This window comes from Pristiophorus japonicus, chromosome 4, assembly GCF_044704955.1.
Source record: "Pristiophorus japonicus isolate sPriJap1 chromosome 4, sPriJap1.hap1, whole genome shotgun sequence".
Taxonomy (NCBI): domain Eukaryota; kingdom Metazoa; phylum Chordata; class Chondrichthyes; family Pristiophoridae; genus Pristiophorus; species Pristiophorus japonicus.
Genome location: NC_091980.1, coordinates 153186965 through 153212604, shown reverse-complemented (window position 1 = coordinate 153212604; position 25640 = coordinate 153186965). Strand labels below are relative to the sequence as shown.

Here is a 25640-nt window from a genome sequence, read left to right as displayed (position 1 = left end):
CGGTACGAGTGTGGGGGTTGGGGGTCGGTTCCAGTACTATTTTAGAAGGAATTTATAGCCAGTGTAAATGTGGTCTCTGTTGTTTTGATGCCAGCTCTTTTGAAATTACCTCTCTTGTTCCTTCTGATCTGAAATGACTGTGTTCTGCACTCTCCTCTACCTCTCTGCATCCAAACTGTGTTGATGTCAGGAATTATCACATCATCTCCTGCAGTGGCTCATGATCTTTCTGGAGCTCGGGAACCTGAAACTCCTCAGCTCCTCCCCCCACCTTGCCTTTCCACCTGCGCTCAACAAACTTCTAAAGACTAAGGTTAGGGCCATTCAATTCTCGCTGTCAGCAGTGTCAGCTGTAACTCAGTGGGCAGCGCTCTCGCCTCTGAGTCAGGAGGTTATGGGTTCAAGTTCTACTCCAGGAACTTTAGCGCATAAATCTAGGCTGACACTCCCAGTGCAGTACTGAGGGAGTGCTGCACTGTCGGAGGTGCTGTCTTTCGGATGAGACGTTAAACCGAGGCCCCGTCTGCTCTCTCAGGTGGGCATAAAAGATCCCACGGCACTATTTCGAAGAAGAGCAGAGGAGTTATCCCCTGTGTCCTGGGCAATATTTATCCCTTGTTATCAACATAACAAAAAACAGATTATAGAATCATAGACGTTTAAAGCATGGGAGGAGGCCATTTTGACCCATTGTGTCCATACCGGCCAACAAGAGGCTACCCAGCCTAATCCCACTTTCCAGCTCTAGGTCCGTAACCCTGCAGGTTACGGCACTTTAGGTGCACATCCCAGTACTTTTTAAATGTGGTGAGGGTTTCCGCCTCTACCACCCTTTCAGGCAGTGAGTTCCAGACCCCCACAACTCTCTCCGTGAAGGAATTTCCCCTCAAATCCCCTCTAAATCTTCTACCAGTTACTTTAAATTTATGCCCCCCGCTTGTTGACCCCTCTGCTAAGGGAATTAGGCCCATTCTATCCACTATATCTAGGCCCCTCATAATTTTATACACCTCAATGAGATCCCCCCTCAGCCTCCTCTGTTCCAATGAGAACAAACCCAGCCTATCCAATCTGTCCTCATAGCTAAGGTTCTCCACTCCCCGCAACATCCTCGTAAATCTCCTCTGTATCCTCTCCAGAGCAATCACGTCCTTCCTGTAATGTGGTGACCAGAACTGCAATCAGTACTTAGCTGTGGCCTAACCAGTGTTTTATACAGTTCAAGCATAACATCCCTGCTCTTGTATTCTATGCCTCAGCTAATAAAGGCAAGCATTCCGTATACCTTCTGAACCACCTTATCCACATGGCCTGCTACTTTCAGGCATGTTCTTGATGGCCTCCATCTTGGCGTCGGTGGGTCTGATGCCATCTGCCGCGATTCTTCTCCCTAAGAACTCGACCTCTGGCACCAGGAAAACACACTTCGAGCGTTTCAACCTGAGTCCCACGCGATCGAGCTGACTTAGAATCTCTTCCAGGTTCTTCAAGTGTTTGATGGTGTCCCGACCTGTGATCAGTATAGGGGGATCAAGGGGTATGGCGAGAAAGCAGGAATGGGCTACTGAGGTTGCATGTTCAGCCATGAACTCATTGAATGGCGGTGCAGACTCGAAGGGCCGAATGGACTACTCCTGCACCTATTTTCTATGTTTCTATGTCCTGGAAAACACGGTACGCAGAACCAACTTTAGCAGGCTCTCCATGTTCCTTTGGAAAATTGCCTCAGCCGATTGAATCCCAAACGGGCATCTATTGTAGATGAACAGACCTTTGTGCGTGTTGATGCAGGTGAGGCCTTTCGAAGATTCCGCCAGCTCCTGCGTCATGTAGGCCAAGGTCAGGTCCAGCTTGGTGAACATCTTTCCTCCAGCCAGGGTCGCAAATAGGTCGTCTGCCTTGGGTAGCGGGTACTGGTCCTGTAGCGAAAAACGGTTAATCGTTACTTTATAGTCCCCGCAAATTCTGACCGTGCCGTCACCTTTGAGAACCGGAACAATCGGACTGGCCCACTCGTTGAACTCCACCGGCATGATGATGCCTGCTTGCTGAAGCCTGTCCAGCTCAATTTCCACTTTCTCTCGCATCATATATGGCACCGCACGTGCCTTGTGGTGGATGGGTCGTGTACTGGGAACCAAATGGATCTACAGCGTCGCCCCTGAGAAACTTCCGACGCTTGGCTCAAACAACGACGGGAACTTGCTCAGAACCTGGGTACATGAGGCGTCGTCAACGGACGAGAGCGCTCGGATGTCGTCCCAGTTCCAACGGATTTTTCCCCCCCAGCTTCTGCCCAATGGCATGGGGCCATCTTCTGGTACAATTCATAGTGGGAGTTCATGCACTGCTCCATCATAGGAGATTTTTACTGCTGCGCTGCCAATAACAGTGATCAGCTCTTTAGTGTAAGTTCTTAGCTTGGTATGAATGGGGCTCAGCTTGGGCCTTTGTGCCTTGTTGCACCACAGCCTGTCGAAGGCCTTTTTGCTCATGATAAACTGACTCGCACCCGTGTCCAGTTCCATGGATACTGGAATTCCGTCCAGTTCGACTTTTAGCATGATCGGTGGACGTTTCGTGGTGAAGATGTATACCCTGTACACTTCTGCCTCCTCGGTTCAAGTCTCTAGTTCAGTTTGATCCGCCATGGATCGATCCTCCTCAGCAACGTGGTGGTTTGCAGGGTTTGCAGCTCATCTGCACATTCACTGGAGGTGTCCCATTGTTCCACAGCCTTTGCACACATAGCGTTTGAAGTGGCATTGATGGGCTCGATGATCGCCTCCGCAGCACCAACAAGGTGTTAACTGCCTCGCGTTAACGTTTGATGGCGGACTCTGGGTCATCTGAGGTCATGCAGCAGCAGCCGGCGTGTACGTTCTGCCATATGCATTCCTGCCTGAAAACAACATTACTTTGTGTACAGTATTAGCCGAAACCTCTTTATGCTGCGAAATTTGTTTGGTGTTATCGCTGATGGACATAAATGCCTGGGCTATCGTTATGGCTTTGCTCAGGTTCAGTGTTTCGACAGTCAATAGTTTGCGAAGGATAACCTCATGGCCAATGCCAAGCACAAAGAAGTCTCTTAGCATTTGCTCAAGGAATCCATCGAATTCGCAATGTCCTGCAAGGCGCCTTAGTTTGATGACATAGCTCGCCACTTCCTGGCCTTCAGACTGTTGGCACGTGCAGAATCGATAACTTGCCATCAGAATGCTTTCCTTCGGATTTAGGTGCTCCCGGACCAGTGTACACAGTTCTTCATAGGATTTGGTTGTTGGTTTTACCGGGACTAGTAGATTCTTCATGAGGCCATAGGTTGTTGCCCCACAGACGGTAAGGAAGATCGCCCTTCGTTTGGCAGCATTCTCGTCCCCTTCCAGCTCGTTGGCCATGAAGGCATCCCAATCGTCCCCTTCTGAGAATTTCTCCAGGATACCAACAGTTCTTTGCATTTTCGCATGATGGTTCGTTATCTCGTCGCCAATTGTTAGAATAAAGTAATGCCACTGAGTACTGTAGACATGAGTAAGTGTGACCTTAGCTCCTTTATTCAAACTGCAGAGTGCTGGTACAGCATGGGAGGCCTGCTTATATACAGTGCTCCCAAGGGATGTGGGATCCCTTGGGACTCCAACAGGTAAGCCCTCTGGTGGTGGTATGATACAGGTTGCCTAGGGTTACATACATAACAGGTCTAAAGTCAGAATGACTCGAATTACGCTTTGCAAAGTCACTCAGAACTTGGTATGGGCAGTTGCAATTACACATTCCAGAGAAACTTCTGGGTGTGGCTCATCCTCCAAGGGGACCAATCAGCAATCAGGTCATATGATAATGGAGAGCCAATCAGAGCATTTTATTATGCAAATAGCTGTCCGCACAAATTGGCTGCCGCGTTACCCACATTACAAAAATGACTACACTCCAAAAGTACTCATTGGCTGTAAAGTGCTTTGAGACGTCTGGTGGTCGTGAAAGGCGCTATATAAATCCAAGTCTTTCTTTCAGTCTTCTCTACCCTTTGACCAACATCACTAAAACAGATTATCTGGTTATTTATCTCACTGCTGTGTGTGGGGCCTTGCTCGGCACAGGTTGGCTGCTGCATTTGCCTACATTAGAACAGTGACGACCCTTCAGAAGGAATTTGTTGACTGTGAAGCACTTTGGGGTGACCTGAGGATGTGAATGATGCCACACAAATGGAGTTCTTTCTTCCTGTTCCATCTGGGTGGTGTCCTGCACTCTGGGCCGTGTCCTGCACTCTGGGCCTTGGCCTAGATTTTGCGTTTAAGTAGTAACCCGAGCCCCTGTTGGATTTTCTCCTACCTGCAGGCTTTGGAGACGGAGATCAGCAGCCACGATTCCCTTATAAAAGATGTAATAGAGAATGGACAGAGCCTTGTGAAGGGCGGGCACTTTGCCGCTCGGGAGATTTCAAAGCGGCTGTGGGAGCTGAAGGATGCTGTGGAGACACTGAAAGAAGAGGCGGAGAAGAGAAGCAAGTTGCTGAGGGAGGTGCATGCAGCTCAGCTCTTCTTCTCTGAGGTAGGTCCTTGATTCTGTTGGTGAGAAATTCATTCCCTCTCCATGGTATCTTCCACTGACGGGCCTCAAACCAAAAGCCCAACAACCGTGTCAGTGAGCGTGAGAATCAGTCACCAGCTGGGTAATCTAGTCACCAAACAACCTTCTGTGGTCAGATCAGTGACTGACCGCGTGATCTAGTCAGTAACCGCGAGCATGTAATCTAGTTCGTAACCGTAACTGAGGTCGAGTCAGTTCTCTGCCCTTCTGATTTACGTAATCCTCCCCACACACCACCCCGACAGACAGCTGAGCTGCCCCAAGGCTTTGGCAGTGTTGCCCCTTCAGGCTGCTGCTCTATTTGTTGGTTCTTCCTGTTCTCGTCTCCACCTGTACGCACACTTCTGTGACCTAGACACTGATAAATCAAGGTGGCAACAAAGTGCTTCCGTGACCTGCAACAGTCGCAGGAGATGGAGCACTTGCCGATCTGGTCAACGCCACCACGTGTGACGAAAGTAGTTGCTCCGGCTGCGGCCTAGTGTTTGCAGTGAATGTGCCTGGTCTGTGCGATGGTCTGAATCGGTAAACACTCTCACGGTTGACCTTTGCTCACTGGCAGCTGTTGGAAGCGGAGTTATGGATGCAGGAGCGGAGACCACAACTGGAGAGCTCAGACTACGGGAAGGACGAGGAATCCACACAGGTGCTGCTCCGGAAGCTGGAAAACGTCGACTTGGATATGGTCAGCTACAAGTCCAGGATGTTCAAGCTGAGGGAAACGGGGAATAATCTGTCCAGCATGAGCCACCCTGACAGGTACAGTCCGGGGAGTCTCCACAAAACCAGCAGTGGGACATAACAGGCAGCTCACAGGTGAAGGATGTCATGTTTGGCCCTCAGGAAGGACAAGAAAGGAAAGCCCAGAGGGCCTTAGACTATTGTCGTGTTCATGAAATAAAAGGAGAGAGAAGGAGAGGTGTGACACTGGATGTGGGCTTGGGTGGGAAGCAAGGGAGACTGCCAATAGAGTCTGATTCAGAGTCTGCACAACATGCGCTGAGATAGCAGTGTGAGAGTGATCACTGAGGTATTGACCAGGCTGGCTCCTGTCAGTCAATCATAGAATCACGGAAATTTACAGCACAGAAGGAGGCCATTTTGGCCCATCGTGTCCATGCTGGCCGACAAAGAACTACCCAGCCTAATCCCACTTTCCAGCTCTTGGTCCGTAGCCCTGTAGGTTACGGCACTTCAAGTGCACATCCAAGTACTTTTTAAACGTGGTGAGTGTTTCTGCCTCTACCACCCTTTCAGGCAGTGAGTTCCAGACCCCCACCACCCTCTGGGTGAAGATATTTCCCTCAATCCCCTCTAAACCTCCCCCCAATTACTTTAAATCTATGCCCCTTGGTTATTGAAACCCTCTGCTAAGAGAAATAGGTCCTTCCTATCCACTCTATCCAGGCCCTTCATAATTTTATATACCTCAATAAGGTCTCCCCTCAGCCTCCTCTGTTCCAAAGAAAACAAACCCAGCCTATCCAATCTTTCCTCATAGCTAAAATTCTCCAGTCCAGGCAACATCCTCATAAATCTCCTCTGTACCCTCTCTAGTGCAATCACATCCTTCCTGTAATGTGGTGACCAGAACAACACGCAATACTCTAGCTGTGGCCTAACCAGTGTTTTATACAGTTCAAGCATAACCCACCTGCTCTTGTATTCTATGCCTCAGCTAATAAAGGCAAGTATTCTGTATGCCTTCTTAACCACCTTATCCACTTATCCACCTGGCCTGTTACCTTCAGGGATCTGTGGACCTGCATTCCAATGTCCCTTTGTTCCTCTACACTTCTCAGTGTCCTACCATCTAATGTGTATTCCCTTGCCTTGTTAGCCCTCCCCAAATGCATTACCTCACACTTCTCAGGATTGAATTCCATTTGCCACTGTTCTGCCCACCTGACCAGTTCATTGATATCTTCCTGCCGTCTACAGCTTTCTTCTTCATTATCAACCAGACAGCCTATTTTTGTATTATCTACAAACTTCTTAATCATACCATTTACATTCAAGTCTAAGTCATTGATAAATACACAAAAAAACAAGGGACCCCACTGGAAACAGCCTTACAGTCACAAAAACACCCATCAACCATTACCCTGTGCTTCCTGCCTCTGAGCCAATTTTAGATCCAACTTTGCCCTGGATCCCATCGGCTTTTACTTTCGTGACCAATCTGCCATATGGGACTTTATCAAAAGCCTTGCTAAAATCGATATACACTACATCAAACACAGTACCCTCATCGACCCTCCTTGTTACCTCCTCAAAAAATTCAATCAAGTTAGTCAGACATGAATGGAGAAAAATTGCAAAGTGCTGCAGTACAGAGAGACCTGGGGGTCCTGGTGCATGAAACGCAAAAAGTTAGTATGCAGGTACAACAAGTGATCAGGAAGGCAAATAGAATGGAATGTTGGCCTTTATTGCAAGGGGGATAGGGTATAAAAGCAGCGAAATCCTGCTACAACTGTACAGGGTATTGATGAGGCCACACCTGGAGTACTGCGTACAATTTTGCTCTCTGTATTTAAGGAAGGATATACTTACATTGGAGGCTGTTCGGAGAAGGTTCACTAGGTTGATTCTGGAGATGCGGGCGTTGACTTATGAAGAAAGGTTGAGTAGGTTGGGCCTATATACATTGAAGTTCAGAGGTGATCTTATTGAAACTTATAAGATAATGAGGGGGCTTGACAAGATGGATGCAGAGAGGATATTTCCACTCATAGGGGAAACTAAAACTAGGGGACTTAGAATAAGGGGCGCCTATTTAAAACTGAGATGAGGAGAAATTTCTTCTGAGGGCTGTAAATCTATGGAATTCTCTGCCCCAGAGAGCTGTGGAGGCTGGGACATTGAATATATTTAAGGCGGAGATAGACTGATTTTTGAGCGATAAGGGAGTAAATGGTTATGTGGAGTGGGCAGAGAAGTGGAGCTGAGTCCATGATCAGATCAGCCATGATCTTATTGAATGGCGCAGCAGGCTCGAGGGGCCCAATGGCCTACTCCTGCTCCTATTTCTTATGTTCTTATGACCTTCCATTAACAAATCCATGCTGACTGTCCTTGATTAATCCGTGTCTTTCTAAATGAAGATTTATCCTGTCCCTCAGAATGTTTTCCAATAATTTTCCCACCACTGAGGTTAGGCTGACTGGCCTGTAATTATTTGGTCGATCCCTTTCTCCCTTTTTAAACTAAGGTACAACATTAGCAGTCCTCCAGTCCTGTGGCACCATACCTGTAGCCAGAGAGGATTGGAAAATGATGGTCAGAGCCTCTGATATTTCCTCTTTTGCTTCTCTTAACAGTCTGGGATACATTTCATCCGGGTCTGGGGATTTATCCACTCAAGGTTGCTAAACCCCTTAACACTTCCTCTCTCACTATGCTTAATTCATCTAATATTTCACACTCTTTCTCCCTGATTGCAATATCTGCATCACCCCTCTCTTTGTGAAAACAGATGCAAAGTATTCATTAAGAACTATATCCACATCTTCCACATCCACGCACAGATGACCTTTATGGTCTCGAATCAGCCCTGCTCTTTCTCTAGTTATCCTCTTCCTCTTAATGTATTTATAAAACATCTTTGGGTGTTGCTTGATTTTACTTGCCATCATTTTTTCATGCTCTCTCTTTGCTCCCCTAATGTCTTTTGTTGCGAATGTTGGGAACATTTACCAGGTCAGCTCCTGTACAGTGAGTGCCGGTGATATTTACCCCCTGTACAGTGAGTGTTGGTGATATTTACCACCTGCACAGTGAGTATTGGTGATATTTACCCCCTGTACAGTGAGTGTCGGTGATATTTACCTCCTGTACAGTGACGGTGATATTTACCTCCTGTACAGTGACGGTGATATTTACCTCCTGTACAGTGAGTATTGGTGATATTTACCCCCTGTACAGTGAGTGTCGGTGATATTTACCTCCTGTACAGTGACGGTGATATTTACCTCCTGTACAGTGACGGTGATATTTACCTCCTGTACAGTGAGTGTCGGTGATAATTACCCCCTGCACAGTAACGGTGATATTTACCTCCTGTACAGTGAGTGTTGGTGATATTTGCCCCTTGTACAGTGAGTATCGGTGATATTTACCTCCTGTACAGTGAGTGTCGGTGACATTTACCCCCTGTACAGTGAGTGTCGGTGATATTTACCCCCTGTACAGTGAGTGTTGGTGATATTTACCCCCTGTACAGTGTCGGTGATGTTTACCTCCTGTACAGTGAGTGTCGGTGATATTTACCTCCTGTACAGTGAGTGTCGCTGATATTTACCCCCTGTACAGTGAGTGTTGGTGATATTTACCCTCTGTACAATGAGTGTCGGTGATATTTACCCCTGTACAGTGAGTGTCGGTGATAATTACCCCCTGCACAGTAACGGTGATATTTACCTCCTGTACAGTGAGTGTTGGTGATATTTGCCCCTTGCACAGTGAGTATCGGTGATATTTACCTTCTGTACAGTGAGTGTCGGTGACATTTACCCCCTGTACAGTGAGTGTCGGTGATATTTACCCCCTGTACAGTGAGTGTTGGTGATATTTACCCCCTGTACAGTGTCGGTGATGTTTACCTCCTGTACAGTGAGTGTCGGTGATATTTACCTCCTGTACAGTGAGTGTCGCTGATATTTACCCCCTGTACAGTGAGTGTTGATGATATTTACCCTCTGTACAATGAGTGTCGGTGATATTTACCCCCTGTACAGTGAGTGTCGGTGATATTTACCCCCTGTACAGTGTCGGTGATATTTACCCCTGTACAGTTTGTGTCGGTGATATTTACCCCCTGTACAGTGTCGGTGATATTTACCCCCTGTACAGTGAGTGTCGGTGATATTTACCCCCTGTACAGTGTCGGTGATATTTACCCGCTGTACAGTGTTGCTGATATTTACCCCCCGTACAGTGAGTATCGGTGATATTTACCCCCTGTACAGTGAGTGTCGGTGATATTTACCTCCTGTACAGTGAGTGTCGGTGATATTTACTACCCTGTACACTGTCGGTGATATTTACCCCCTGTACAGTGAATTTTGGTGATATTTACCCCCTGTACAGTGAGTGTCGGTGATATTTACCTCCTGTACAGTGAGTGTCGGTGATATTTACCTCCTGTACAGCGTCGGTGATATTTACCCCCTGTACAGTGAGTGTCGGTGATATTTACCCACTGTACAGTGAGTGTCGGTGATATTTACCTCGTGTACAGTGAGTATCGGTGATATTTACCTCCTGTACAGTGAGTGTCGGTGATATTTACCCCCTGTACAGTGAGTGTTGGTGATATTTACCTCCTGTACAGTGAGTGTTGGTGATATTTGCCCCTTGTACAGTGAGTATCGGTGATATTTACCTCCTGTACAGTGAGTGTCGGTGATATTTACCCCCTGTACAGTGAGTGTCGGTGATATTTACCCCCTGTACAGTGAGTGTTGGTGATATTTACCCCCTGTACAGTGTCGGTGATGTTTACCTCCTGTACAGTGAGTGTCGGTGATATTTACCTCCTGTACAGTGAGTGTCGCTGATATTTACCCCCTGTACAGTGAGTGTTGGTGATATTTACCCTCTGCACAATGAGTGTCGGTGATATTTACCCCCTGTACAGTGAGTGTCGGTGATATTTACCTCCTGTACAGCGTCGGTGATATTTATCCCCTGTACAGTGAGTGTCGGTGATATTTACCCCCTGTACAGTGAGTATCGGTGATATTTACCTCGTGTACAGTGAGTGTTGGTGATATTTACCTCCTGTACAGTGAGTGTCGGTGATATTTACCCCCTGTACAGTGAGTGTCGGTGATATTTACCTCCTGTACAGTGAGTGTCGGTGATATTTACTACCCTGTACACTGTCGGTGATATTTACCCCCTGTACAGTGAATTTTGGTGATATTTACCCCCTGTACAGTGAGTGTCGGTGATATTTACCTCCTGTACAGTGAGTGTCGGTGATATTTATCCCCTGTACAGTGAGTGTCGGTGATATTTACCTCGTGTACAGTGAGTATCGGTGATATTTACCTCCTGTACAGTGAGTGTCGGTGATATTTACCTCCTGTACAGTGAGTGTTGGTGATATTTACCCCTTGTACAGTGAGTATCGGTGATATTTACCTCCTGTACAGTGAGTGTCGGTGATATTTACCCCCTGTACAGTGAGTGTCGGTGATATTTACCTCCTGTACAGTTAGTGTCGCTGATATTTACCCCCTGTACAGTGAGTGTTGGTGATATTTACCCCCTGTACAGTGAGTGTCGGTGATATTTACCCCCTGTACAGTGAGTGTCGGTGATATTTACCTCCTGTACAGTGTCGGTGATATTTACCCCTGTACAGTGAGTGTCGGTGATATTTACCCCCTGTACAGTGTCGGTGATATTTACCCCTGTACAGTTTGTGTCGGTGATATTTACCCCCTGTACAGTGTCGGTGATATTTACCCCCTGTACAGTGAGTGTTGGTGATATTTACCCCCTGTACAGTGAGTGTCGGTGATATTTACCCCCTGTACAGTGTCGGTGATATTTACCCGCTGTACATTGATGCTGATATTTACCCCCCGTACAGTGAGTATCGGTGATATTTACCCCCTGTACAGTGAGTGTCGGTGATATTTACCTCCTGTACAGTGAGTGTCGGTGATATTTACTACCCTGTACACTGTCGGTGATATTTACCCCCTGTACAGTGAATTTTGATGATATTTACCCCCTGTACAGTGAGTGTCGGTGATATTTACCCCCTGTACAGTGAGTGTCGGTGATATTTATCTCCTGTACAGTGAGTATCGGTGATATTTACCTCCTGCACAGTGAGTGTCGGTGATATTTACCCCCTGTACAGTGAGTGTTGGTGATATTTACCTCCTGTACAGTGAGTGTTGGTGATATTTACCTCCTGTACAGTGAATTTTGGTGATATTTACCCCCTGTACAGTGAGTGTCGGTGATATTTACCTCCTGTATAGTGAGTGTCGGTGATATTTACCTCCTGTACAGCGTCGGTGATATTTACCCCCTGAACAGTGAGTGTCGGTGATATTTACCCCCTGTACAGTGAGTGTCGGTGATATTTACCTCCTGTACAGTGAGTATCGGTGATATTTACCACCTGTACAGTGAGTATCGGTGATATTTACCTCCTGTACAGTGAGTGTCGGTGATATTTACCTCCTGTACAGTGAGTATCGGTGATATTTACCACCTGTACAGTGAGAATCGGTGATATTTACCCCCTGTACAGTGAGTGTCGGTGATATTTACCTCCTGTACAGTGAGTATCGGTGATATTTACCTCCTGTACAGTGAGTGTCGGTGATATTTACCTCCTGTACAGTGAGTATCGGTGATATTTACCTCCTGTACAGTGAGTATCGGTGATATTTACCACCTGTACAGTGAGTATCGGTGATATTTACCTCCTGTACAGTGAGTGTCGGTGATATTTACCTCCTGTACAGTGAGTATCGGTGATATTTACCTCCTGTACAGTGAGTGTCGGTGATATTTACCTCCTGTACAGTGAGTATCGGTGATATTTACCACCTGTACAGTGAGTATCGGTGATATTTACCCCCTGTACAGTGAGTGTCGGTGATATTTACCTCCTGTACAGTGAGTGTCGGTGATATTTACCTCCTGTACAGTGAGTGTCGGTGATATTTACCCCCTGTACAGTGAGTGTTGGTGATATTTACCTCCTGTACAGTGAATGTTGGTGATATTTACCCCCTGTTCAGTGAGTGTTGGTGATATTTACCTCCTCTACAGTGAATGTCAGTGATATTTACCACCTGTACAGTGAGTGTCTGTGATATTTATCCCCTGTACAGTGAGTGTCGGTGATATTTACCTCCTGTACAGTGAGTGTCGGTGATATTTACCCCCTGTACAGTGAGTGTCGGTGATATTTACCTCCTGTACAGTGATTGTTGGTGATATTTACCCCCTGTACAGTGAGTGTTGGTGATATTTACCCCCTGTACAGTGTCGGTGATATTTACCTCCTGTACAGTGAGTGTCGGTGATATTTACCCCCTGTACAGTGAGTGTTGGTGATATTTACCCCCTGTACAGTGTCGGTGATGTTTACCTCCTGTACAGTGAGTGTCGGTGATATTTACTACCCTGTACACTGTCGGTGATATCTACCCCCTGTACAGTGAATTTTGGTGATATTTACCCCCTGCACAGTGAGTGTCGGTGATATTTACCCCCTGTACAGTGAGTGTCGGTGATATTTACCTCCTGTACAGCGTCGGTGATATTTATCCCCTGTACAGTGAGTGTCGGTGATATTTACCCCCTGTACAGTGAGTGTCGGTGATATTTACCTCCTGTACAGTGAGTATCGGTGATATTTACCTCCTGTACAGTGAGTGTCGGTGATATTTACCCCCTGTACAGTGAGTGTTGGTGATATTTACCTCCTGTATAGTGAGTGTTGGTGATATTTACCCCTTGTGCAGTGAGTATCGGTGATATTTACCTCCTGTACAGTGAGTGTCGGTGATATTTACCTCCTGTACAGTGAATGTCAGTGATATTTACCTCCTGTACAGTGACTGTCGGTGATATTTACCTCCTGTACAGTGAGTGTTGGTGATATTTACCCCCTGTACAGTGAGTGTTGGTGATATTTACCTCCTGTACAGTGAATGTCAGTGATATTTACCTCCTGTACAGTGAATGTCAGTGATATTTACCCCCTGCACAGTTTCGGTTATATTTACCCCCCTGTACAGTGTTGGTGATATTTACCCACTGTACAGTGAGTGTCGGTGATATTTACCTCCTGTACAGTGAGTATCGGTGATATTTACCCCCTGTACAGTGTCGGTGATATTTACCCCCTGTACAGTGAGTGTCGGTGATATTTACCCCCTGTACAATGAGTGTCGGTGATATTTAAGTCCTGTACAGTGAGTGTCGCTGATATTTACCCCCTGTACAGTGAGTGTTGGTGATATTTACCCTCTGTACAATGAGTGTTGGTGATATTTACCCCCAGTACAGTGAGTGTCGGTGATATTTACCCCCTGTACAGTGTCGGTGATATTTACCCCTGTACAGTGAGTGTCGGTGATATTTACCCCCTGTACAGTGAGTGTTGGTGATATTTACCCTCTGTACAATGAGTGTCGGTGATATTTACCCCCAGTACAGTGAGTGTCGGTGATATTTACCCCCTGTACAGTGAGTGTCGGTGATATTTACCCCCTGTACAGTGTCGGTGATATTTACCCGCTGTACTGTGAGTGTTGGTGATATTTACCCCCTCTACAGTGAGTGTTGATGATTTTTACCTCCTGTGCAGTGAGTGTTGGTGATATTTACCCCCTGTACAGTGAGTGTTGGTGATATTTACCCACTGTACAGTGAGTGTTGGTGATATTTACTTCCTGTACAGTGAGTGTTGGTGATATTTACCCACTGTACAGTGAGTGTTGGTGATATTTACCCACTGTACAGTGAGTGTCGGTGATAATTATCTCCTGTACAGTGTCGGTGATATTTACCCCCTGTACAGTGAGTGTTGGTGATATTTACCGCCTGTACAGTGAGTGTCGGTGATATTTACATCCTACGAAACGAATTTAAGGAGCTAGGAGCTAAATTAAAAAGTAGGACCTCAAAAGTAGTAATCTCGGGATTGCTACCAGTGCCACGTGATAGTCAGAGTAGGAATCGCAGGATAGCGCAGATGAATACGTGGCTTGAGCAGTGGTGCAGCAGGGAGGGATTCAAATTCCTGGGGCATTGGGACCGGTTCTGGGGGAGGTGGGACCAGTACAAACCGGACGGTCTGCACCTGGGCAGGACTGGAACCAATGTCCTCGGGGGAGTGTTTGCTAGTGCTGTTGGGGAGGATTTAAACTAATATGGCAGGGGGATGGGAACCAATGCAGGGAGACAGAGGGAAACAAAAAGGAGCCAAAAGCAAAAGACAGAAAGGAGATGAGGAAAAGTGTAGGGCAGAGAAACCCAAGGCAAAGAACAAAAAGGGCCACTGTACAGCAAAATTCTAAAAGGACAAAGGGTGTTAATAAAACAAGCCTGAAGGCTTTGTGTCTTAATGCAAGGAGTATCCGCAATAAGGTGGATGAATTAATTGTGCAAATAGATGTTAACAAATATGATGTGATTGGGATTACGGAGACGTGGCTCCAGGATGATCAGGGCTGGGAACTCAACATTCAGGGGTATTCAACATTCAGGAAGGATAGAATAAAAGGAAAAGGAGGTGGGGTAGCATTGCTGGTTAAAGAGGAGATTAATGCAATAGTTAGGAAAGACATTAGCTTGGATGATGTGGAATCTATATGGGTAGAGCTGCAGAACACCAAAGGGCAAAAAACGTTAGTAGGAGTTGTGTACAGACCTCCAAACAGTAATAGGGATGTTGGGGAGGGCATCAAACAGGAAATTAGGGGTGCATGCAATAAAGGTGTAGCAGTTATAATGGGTGACTTTAATATGCACATAGATTGGGCTAGCCAAACTGGAAGCAATACGGTGGAGGAGGATTTCCTGGAGTGCATAAGGGATGGTTTTCTAGACCAATATGTTGAGGAACCAACTAGGGGGGAGGCCATCTTAGACTGGGTGTTGTGTAATGAGAGAGGATTAATTAGCAATCTCATTGTGCGAGGCCCCTTGGGGAAGAGTGACCATAATATGGTGGAATTCTGCATTAGGATGGAGAATGAAACAGTAAATTCAGAGACCATGGTCCAGAACTTAAAGAAGGGTAACTTTGAAGGTATGAGGCGAGAATTGGCTAGGATAGATTGGCGAATGATACTTAGGGGGTTGACTGTGGATGGGCAATGGCAGACATTTAGAGACCGCATGGATGAAGTACAACAATTGTACATTCCTGTCTGGCGTAAAAATAAAAAGGGGAAGGTGGCTCAACCGTGGCTATCTAGGGAAATCAGGGATAGTATTAAAGCCAAGGAAGTGGCATACAAATTGGCCAGAAATAGCAGCGAACCTGGGGACTGGGAGAAATTTAGAACTCAGCAGAGGAGGACAAAGGGTTTGATTAGGGCAGGGAAAATGGAGTACGAGAAGAAGCTTGCAGGGAACATTAAGGCGGATTGCAAAAGTTTCTATAGGTATGTGAAGAGAGGGAGGTTGGTGAAGACAAACGTGGGTCCCCTGCAGTCAGAATCGGGGGAGGTCGTAACGGGGAACAAGGAAATGGCGGATCAATTGAACAAGTACTTTGGTTCGGTATTCACTAAGGAGGATACAAACAACCTTCCGGATATAAAAGGGGTCAGAGGGTCTAGTAAGGAAGAGGAACTGAGGGAAATCTTTATTAGTCGGGAAATTGTGTTGGGGAAATTGATGGGATTGAAGGCAGATAAATCCCCAGGGCCTGATGGCCTGCATCCTAGAGTACTTAAGGAGGTGGCCTTGGAAATAGCGGATGCATTGACAGTCATTTTCCAACATTCCATTGACTCTGGATCAGTTCCTATGGAGTGGAGGGTAGCCAATGTAACCCCACTTTTTAAAAAAGGAGGGAGAGAGAAAACAGGGAATTATAGACCGGTCAGCCTGACCTCAGTAGTGGGTAAAATGATGGAATCAATTATTAAGGATGTCATAGCAGTGCATCTGGAAAATGGTGACATGATAGGTCCAAGTCAGCATGGATTTGTGAAAGGGAAATCATGCTTGACAAATCTTCTGGAATTTTTTGAGGATGTTTCCAGTAAAGTGGACAAAGGAGAACCAGTTGATGTGGTATATTTGGACTTTCAGAAGGCTTTCGACAAGGTCCCACACAAGAGATTAATGTGCAAAGTTAAAGCACATGGGATTGGGGGTAGTGTGCTGACGTGGATTGAGAACTGGTTGTCAGACAGGAAGCAAAGAGTAGGAGTAAACGGGTACTTTTCAGAATGGCAGGCAGTGACTAGTGGAGTGCCGCAAGGTTCTGTGCTGGGGCCCCAGCTGTTTACATTGTACATTAATGATTTAGACGAGGGGATTAAATGCAGTATCTCCAAATTTGCGGATGATACTAAGTTGGGTGGCAGTGTGAGCTGCGAGGAGGATGCTATTAGGCTGCAGAGTGACTTGGATAGGTTAGGTGAGTGGGCAAATGCATGGCAGATGAAGTATAATGTGGATAAATGTGAGGTTATCCACTTTGGTGGTAAAAACAGAGAGACAGACTATTATCTGAATGGTGACAGATTAGGAAAAGGGAAGGTGCAACGAGACCTGGGTGTCATGGTACATCAGTCATTGAAGGTTGGCATGCAGGTACAGCAGGCGGTTAAGAAAGCAAATGGCATGTTGGCCTTCATAGCGAGGGGATTTGAATACAGGGGCAGGGAGGTGTTGCTACAGTTGTACAGGGCCTTGGTGAGGCCACACCTGGAGTATTGTGTACAGTTTTGGTCTCCTAACTTGAGGAAGGACATTCTTGCTATTGAGGGAGTGCAGCGAAGGTTCACCAGACTGATTCCCGGGATGGCGGGACTGACCTATCAAGAAAGATTGGATCAATTGGGCTTGTATTCACTGGAGTTCAGAAGAATGAGAGGGGACCTCATAGAAACGTTTAAAATTCTGACGGGTTTAGACAGGTTAGATGCAGAAAGAATGTTCCCAATGTTGGGGAAGTCCAGAACCAGGGGTCACAGTCTGAGGATAAGGGGTAAGCCATTTAGGACCGAGATGAGGAGAAACTTCTTCACCCAGAGAGTGGTGAACCTGTGGAATTCTCTACCACAGAAAGTAGTTGAGGCCAATTCACTAAATATATTCAAAAGGGAGTTAGATGAAGTCCTTACTACTCGGGGGATCAAGGGTTATGGCGAGAAAGCAGGAAGGGGGTACTGAAGTTTCATGTTCAGCCATGAACTCATTGAATGGCGGTGCAGGCTAGAAGGGCTGAATGGCCTGCTCCTGCACCTATTTTCTATGTTTCTATGTTTCTATGTACAATGAGTGTTGGTGATATTTACCGCCTGTACAGTGAGTATCGTTGATATTTACCTTCTGTACAGTGAGTATTGGTGATATTTACTCCCTGTACAGTCTTGGTGATATTTACCCCCTGCACAGTGAGTGTCGGTGATATTTACCCCCTGTACAGTGAGTGTCGGTGATATTTACCCCTGTACAGTGAGTATTGGTGATATTTACTCCCTGTACAGTGAGTGTCGGTGATATTTATCCCCTGTACAGTGTCGGTGAATTTTACCCCCGTACAGTGAGTATCGGTGATATTTACCTCCTGTACAGTGAGTGTCGGTGATATTTATCAACTGTACAGTGTCGGTGATATTTACCCGCTGTACAGTGAGTGTCGGTGATATTTACCCCCTGTACAGTGAGTGTTGGTGATATTTACCTCCTGTCCAGTGAGTGTTGCTGATATTTACCTCGTATACAGTGAGTGTTGGTGATATTTACCCCCTGTACAGTGAGTGTCGGTGATATTTACCTCCTCTACAGTGAGTGTCGGTGATATTTACCCCCTGTACAGTGAGTGTCGGTGATATTTACCCCATGTACAGTGAGTGTTGGTGATATGTACCCCCTGTACAGTGAGTGTTGGTGATATTTACCCCCTGTATAATGAGTGTCGGTGATATTTACCCCCGCACAGTGAGTGTCGGTGATATTTACCTCCTGTACAGTGAGTGTCGGTGATATTTACCCCCTGAACAGTGAGTGTCGGTGATATTTACCCCCTGTAAAGTGTCGGTGATATTTACCCCCTGTACAGTGAGTGTCAGTGATATTTACCCCCGTACAGTGAGTGTCAGTGATATTTACCCCGTGTACAGCGTCGGTGATATTTACCCCCTGTACAGTGAGTGTCGGTGATATTTGCCTCCTGTACAGTGAGTGTCGCTGATATTTACCCCCTGTACAGTGAGTGTTGGTGATATTTACCCTCTGTACAATGAGTGTCGGTGATATTTACCCCCTGTACAGTGAGTGTCGGTGATATTTACCCCCTGTACAGTGTAGGTGATATTTACCCCTGTACAGTTTGTGTCGGTGATATTTACCCCCTGTACAGTGTCGGTGATATTTACCCCTTGTACAGTGAGTGTCGGTGATATTTACCCCCTGTATAGTGTCGGTGATATTTACCCGCTGTACAGTGTTGCTGATATTTACCCCCCGTACAGTGAGTATCGGTGATATTTACCCCCTGTACAGTGAGTGTCGGTGATATTTACCTCCTGTACAGTGAGTGTCGGTGATATTTACTACCCTGTACACTGTCGGTGATATTTACCCCCTGTACAGTGAATTTTGGTGATATTTACCCCCTGTACAGTGAGTGTCGATGATATTTACCTCCTGTACAGTGAGTGTCGGTGATATTTACCTCCTGTACAGCGTCGGTGATATTTACCCCCTGTACAGTGAGTGTCGGTGATATTTACCTCGTGTACAATGAGTGTTGGTGATATTTACCTTCTGTACAGTGAGTGTTGGTGATATTTGCCCCTTGTACAGTGAGTATCGGTGATATTTACCTCCTGTACAGTGAGTGTCGGTGATATTTACCCCCTGTACAGTGCGTGTCGGTGATATTTACCCCCTGTACAGTGAGTGTTGCTGATATTTACCCCCTGTATAGTGTCGGTGATGTTTACCTCCTGTACAGTGAGTGTCGGTGATATTTACCCCCTGTACAGTGAGTGTCGCTGATATTTACCCCCTGTACAGTGAGTGTTGGTGATATTTACCCTCTGTACAATGAGTGTCGGTGATATTTACCCCCTGTACAGTGAGTGTCGGTGATATTTACCTCCTGTACAGCGTCAGTGATATTTATCCCCTGTACAGTGAGTGTCGGTGATATTTACCCCCTGTACAGTGAGTGTCGGTGATATTTACCTCGTGTACAGTGAGTATCGGTGATAGTTACCTCCTGTACAGTGAGTATCGGTGATATTTACCCCCTGTACAGTGAGTGTCGGTGATATTTACCTCCTGAACAGTGAGTGTCGGTGATATTTACTACCCTGTACACTGTCGTGATATTTACCCCCTGTACAGTGAATTTTGGTGATATTTACCCCCTGTACAGTGAGTGTCGGTGATATTTACCTCCTGTACAGTGAGTGTCGGTGATATTTACCTCCTGTACAGCGTCGGTGATATTTACCCCCTGTACAGTGAGTGTCGGTGATATTTACCCCCTGTACAGTGAGTGTCGGTGATATTTACCTCGTGTACAGTGAGTATCGGTGATATTTACCTCCTGTACAGTGAGTGTCGGTGATATTTACCCCCTGTACAGTGAGTGTTGGTGATATTTACCTCCTGTACAGTGAGTGTTGGTGATATTTACCCCTTGTACAGTGAGTATCGGTGATATTTACCTCCTGTACAGTGAGTGTCGGTGATATTTACCCCCTGTACAGTGAGTGTCGGTGATATTTACCCCCTGTACAGTGAGTGTTGGTGATATTTACCGCCTGTACAGTGTCGGTGATGTTTACCTCCTGTACAGTGAGTGTCGGTGATATTTACCTCCTGTACAGTGAGTGTCGCTGATATTTACCCCCTGTACAGTGAGTGTTGGTGATATTTACCTCCTGTACAGTGAATGTTGGTGATATTTACCCCCTGTTCAGTGAGTGTTGGTGATATTTACCTCCTCTACAGTGAATGTCAGTGATATTTACCACCTGTACAGTGAGTGTCGGTGATATTTACCCCCTGTACAGTGAGTGTCGGTGATATTTACCTCCTGTACAGTGAGTGTCGGTGATATTTACCCCCTGTACAGTGAGTGTCGGTGATATTTACCTCCTGTACAGTGATTGTTGGTGATATTTACCCCCTGTACAGTGAGTGTTGGTGATATTTACCCCCTGTACAGTATCGGTGATATTTACCTCCTGTACAGTGAGTGTCGGTGATATTTACCCCCTGTACAGTGAGTGTCGGTGATATTTACCCCCTGTACAGTGAGTGTTGGTGATATTTACCGCCTGTACAGTGTCGGTGATGTTTACCTCCTGTACAGTGAGTGTCGGTGATATTTACCTCCTGTACAGTGAGTGTCGCTGATATTTACCCCCTGTACAGTGAGTGTTGGTGATATTTACCTTCTGTACAATGAGTGTCGGTGATACTTACCCCCTGTACAGTGAGTGTCGGTGATATTTACCTCCTGTACAGTGTCGGTGATATTTACCCCTGTACAGTGAGTGTCGGTGATATTTACCCCCTGTACAGTGTCGGTGATATTTACCCCTGTACAGTTTGTGTCGGTGATATTTACCCCCTGTACAGTGTCGGTGATATTTACCCCCTGTACAGTGAGTGTTGGTGATATTTACCCCCTGTACAGTGAGTGTCGGTGATATTTACCCCCTGTACAGTGTCGGTGATATTTACCCGCTGTACAGTGTTGCTGATATTTACCCCCCGTACAGTGCGTATCGGTGATATTTACCCCCTGTACAGTGAGTGTCAGTGATATTTACCTCCTGTACAGTGAGTGTCGGTGATATTTACTACCCTGTACACTGTCGGTGATATTTACCCCCTGTACAGTGAATTTTGGTGATATTTACCCCCTGTACAGTGAGTGTCGGTGATATTTACCTCCTGTACAGTGAGTGTCGGTGATATTTACCTCCTGTACAGCGTCGGTGATATTTACCCCCTGTACAGTGAGTGTCGGTGATATTTATCACCTGTACAGTGAGTGTCGGTGATATTTACCTCCTGTACAGTGAGTATCGGTGATATTTACCTCCTGTACAGTGACTGTCGGTGATATTTACCCCCTGTACAGTGAGTATTGGTGATATTTACCTCCTGTACAGTGAGTGTTGGTGATATTTACCCCTTGTACAGTGAGTATCGGTGATGTTTACCTCCTGTACAGTGAGTGTTGGTGATATTTACCCCTGTACAGTGAGTGTCGATGATATTTACCCCCTGTACAGTGAGTGTCGGTGATATTTACCTCCTCTACAGTGAGTATCGGTGATATTTACCACCTGTACAGTGAGTATCGGTGATATTTACCTCCTGTACAGTGAGTGTCGGTGATATTTACCCCCTGTACAGTGAGTGTTGGTGATATTTACCTCCTGTACAGTGAATGTTGGTGATATTTACCCCCTGTTCAGTGAGTGTTGGTGATATTTACCTCCTCTACAGTGAATGTCAGTGATATTTACCACCTGTACAGTGAGTGTCGGTGATATTTACCCCCTGTACAGTGAGTGTCGGTGATATTTACCTCCTGTACAGTGAGTGTCGGTGATATTTACCCCCTGTACAGTGAGTGTCGGTGATATTTACCTCCTGTACAGTGATTGTTGGTGATATTTACCCCCTGTACAGTGAGTGTTGGTGATATTTACCCCCTGTACAGTGTCGGTGATATTTACCTGCTGTACAGTGAGTGTCGGTGATATTTACCCCCTGTACAGTGAGTGTTGGTGATATTTACCCCCTGTACAGTGTCGGTGATGTTTACCCCAAGTACAGTGAGTGTCGCTGATATTTACCCCCTGTACAGTGAGTGTTGATGATATTTACCCCCTGTACAGTGTCGGTGATGTTTACCTCCTGTACAGTGAGTGTCGGTGATATTTACTACCCTGTACACTGTCGGTGATATTTACCCCCTGTACAGTGAATTTTGGTGATATTTACCCCCTGCACAGTGAGTGTCGGTGATATTTACCCCCTGTACAGTGAGTGTCGGTGATATTTACCTCCTGTACAGCGTCGGTGATATTTATCCCCTGTACAGTGAGTGTCGGTGATATTTACCCCCTGCACAGTGAGTGTCGGTGATATTTACCTCCTGTACAGTGTGTATCGGTGATATTTACCTCCTGTACAGTGAGTGTCGGTGATATTTACCCCCTGTACAGTGAGTGTTGGTGATATTTACCTCCTGTATAGTGAGTGTTGGTGATATTTACCCCTTGTGCAGTGAGTATCGGTGATATTTACCTCCTGTACAGTGAGTGTCGGTGATATTTACCCCTGTACAGTGACTGTCGGTGATATTTACCTCCTGTACAGTGAGTGTTGGTGATATTTACCCCCTGTACAGTGAGTGTTGGTGATATTTACCTCCTGTACAGTGAATGTCAGTGATATTTACCTCCTGTACAGTGAATGTCAGTGATATTTACCCCCTGCACAGTTTCGGTTATATTTACCCCCCTGTACAGTGTTGGTGATATTTACCCACTGTACAGTGAGTGTCGGTGATATTTACCTCCTGTACAGTGAGTATCGGTGATATTTACCCCCTGTACAGTGTCGGTGATATTTACCCCCTGTACAGTGAGTGTCGGTGATATTTACCCCCTGTACAATGAGTGTCGGTGATATTTAACTCCTGTACAGTGAGTGTCGCTGATATTTACCCCCTGTAGAGTGAGTGTTGGTGATATTTACCCTCTGTACAATGAGTGTCGGTGATATTTACCCCCAGTACAGTGAGTGTCGGTGATATTTACCCCCTGTACAGTGTCGGTGATATTTACCCCTGTACAGTGAGTGTCGGTGATATTTACCCCCTGTACAGTGAGTGTTGGTGATATTTACCCTCTGTACAATGAGTGTCAGTGATATTTACCTCCTGTACAGTGAATGTCAGTGATATTTACCCCCTGCACAGTTTCGGTTATATTTACCTCCTGTACAGCGTCGGTGATATTTATCCCCTGTACAGTGAGTGTCGGTGATATTTACCCCCTGTACAGTGAGTGTCGGTGATATTTACCTCCTGTACAGTGAGTATCGGTGATATTTACCCCCTGTACAGTGAGTGTCGGTGATATTTACCCCCTGTACAATGAGTGTCGGTGATATTTAACTCCTGTACAGTGAGTGTCGCTGATATTTACCCCCTGTACAGTGAGTGTTGGTGATATTTACCCTCTGTACAATGAGTGTCGGTGATATTTACCCCCAGTACAGTGAGTGTCGGTGATATTTACCCCCTGTACAGTGAGTGTCGGTGATATTTACCCCCTGTACAGTGTCGGTGATATTTACCCGCTGTACTGTGAGTGTTGGTGATATTTACCCCCTCTACAGTGAGTGTTGATGATTTTTACCTCCTGTGCAGTGAGTGTTGGTGATATTTACCCCCTGTACAGTGAGTGTTGGTGATATTTTCCCCCTATATAGTGAGTGTCGGTGATATTTACCTCCTGTACAGTGAGTGTTGGTGATATTTACTTCCTGTACAGTGAGTGTTGGTGATATTTACCCACTGTACAGTGAGTGTCGGTGATAATTATCTCCTGTACAGTGTCGGTGATATTTACCCCCTGTACAGTGAGTGTTGGTGATATTTACCGCCTGTACAGTGAGTGTCGGTGATATTTACACCCTGTACAATGAGTGTTGGTGATATTTACCGCCTGTACAGTGAGTATCGTTGATATTTACCTTCTGTACAGTGAGTATTGGTGATATTTACTCCCTGTACAGTCTTGGTGATATTTACCCCCTGCACAGTGAGTGTCGGTGATATTTACCCCCTGTACAGTGAGTGTCGGTGATATTTACCCCTGTACAGTGTCGGTGAATTTTACCCCTGTACAGTGAGTATCGGTGATATTTACCTCCTGTACAGTGAGTGTCGGTGATATTTATCAACTGTACAGTGTCGGTGATATTTACCCCCTGTACAGTGAGTGTCGGTGATATTTACCCCCTGTACAGTGAGTGTTGGTGATATTTACCTCCTGTCCAGTGAGTGTTGCTGATATTTACCTCGTATACAGTGAGTGTTGGTGATATTTACCCCCTGTACAGTGAGTGTCGGTGATATTTACCTCCTGTACAGTGAGTGTCGGTGATATTTACCCCCTGTACAGTGAGTGTCGGTGATATTTACCCCATGTACAGTGAGTGTTGGTGATATGTACCCCCTGTACAGTGAGTGTTGGTGATATTAACCCCCTGTATAATGAGTGTCGGTGATATTTACCCCCGTACAGTGAGTGTCGGTGATATTTACCTCCTGTACAGTGAGTGTCGGTGATATTTACCCCCTGAACAGTGAGTATCGGTGATATTTACCCCCTGTAAAGTGTCGGTGATATTTACCCCGTGTACAGCGTCGGTGATATTTACCCCCTGTACAGTGAGTGTCGGTGATATTTGCCTCCTGTACAGTGAGTGTCGCTGATATTTACCCCCTGTACAGTGAGGGTGATATTTACCCCTGTACAGTTTCTGTCGGTGATATTTACCCCCTGTACAGTGTCGGTGATATTTACCCCTTGTACAGTGAGTGTCGGTGATATTTACCCCCTGTATAGTGTCGGTGATATTTACCCGCTGTACAGTGTTGCTGATATTTACCCCCCGTACAGTGAGTATCGGTGATATTTACCCCCTGTACAGTGAGTGTCGGTGATATTTACCTCCTGTACAGTGAGTGTCGGTGATATTTACTACCCTGTACACTGTCGGTGATATTTACCCCCTGTACAGTGAATTTTGGTGATATTTACCCCCTGTACAGTGAGTGTCGATGATATTTACCTCCTGTACAGTGAGTGTCGGTGATATTTACCTCCTGTACAGCGTCGGTGATATTTACCCCCTGTACAGTGAGTGTCGGTGATATTTACCCCCTGTACAGTGAGTGTCGGTGATATTTACCTCGTGTACAATGAGTGTTGGTGATATTTACCTTCTGTACAGTGAGTGTTGGTGATATTTGCCCCTTGTACAGTGAGTATCGGTTATATTTACCTCCTGTACAGTGAGTGTCGGTGATATTTACCCCCTGTACAGTGCGTGTCGGTGATATTTACCCCCTGTACAGTGAGTGTTGGTGATATTTACCCCCTGTATAGTGTCGGTGATGTTTACCTCCTGTACAGTGAGTGTCGGTGATATTTACCTCCTGTACAGTGAGTGTCGCTGATATTTACCCCCTGTACAGTGAGTGTTGGTGATATTTACCCTCTGTACAATGAGTGTCGGTGATATTTACCCCCTGTACAGAG

At 46.0% G+C, this 25640-nt stretch overlaps 1 protein-coding gene across 1 annotated transcript in view; it reads left to right on the top strand.

Annotated features, from left to right (window-relative positions):
- Positions 1-25640, top strand: part of sptbn5 (spectrin, beta, non-erythrocytic 5) — a 635480-nt gene that overhangs the window by 455695 nt on the left and 154145 nt on the right. The window contains exons 55-56 of the mRNA XM_070878655.1: positions 4345-4557; positions 5159-5355. Of these exons, the coding sequence (XP_070734756.1) occupies positions 4345-4557; positions 5159-5355 (410 nt within the window). The remainder of the gene's footprint in view (positions 1-4344; positions 4558-5158; positions 5356-25640) is intronic.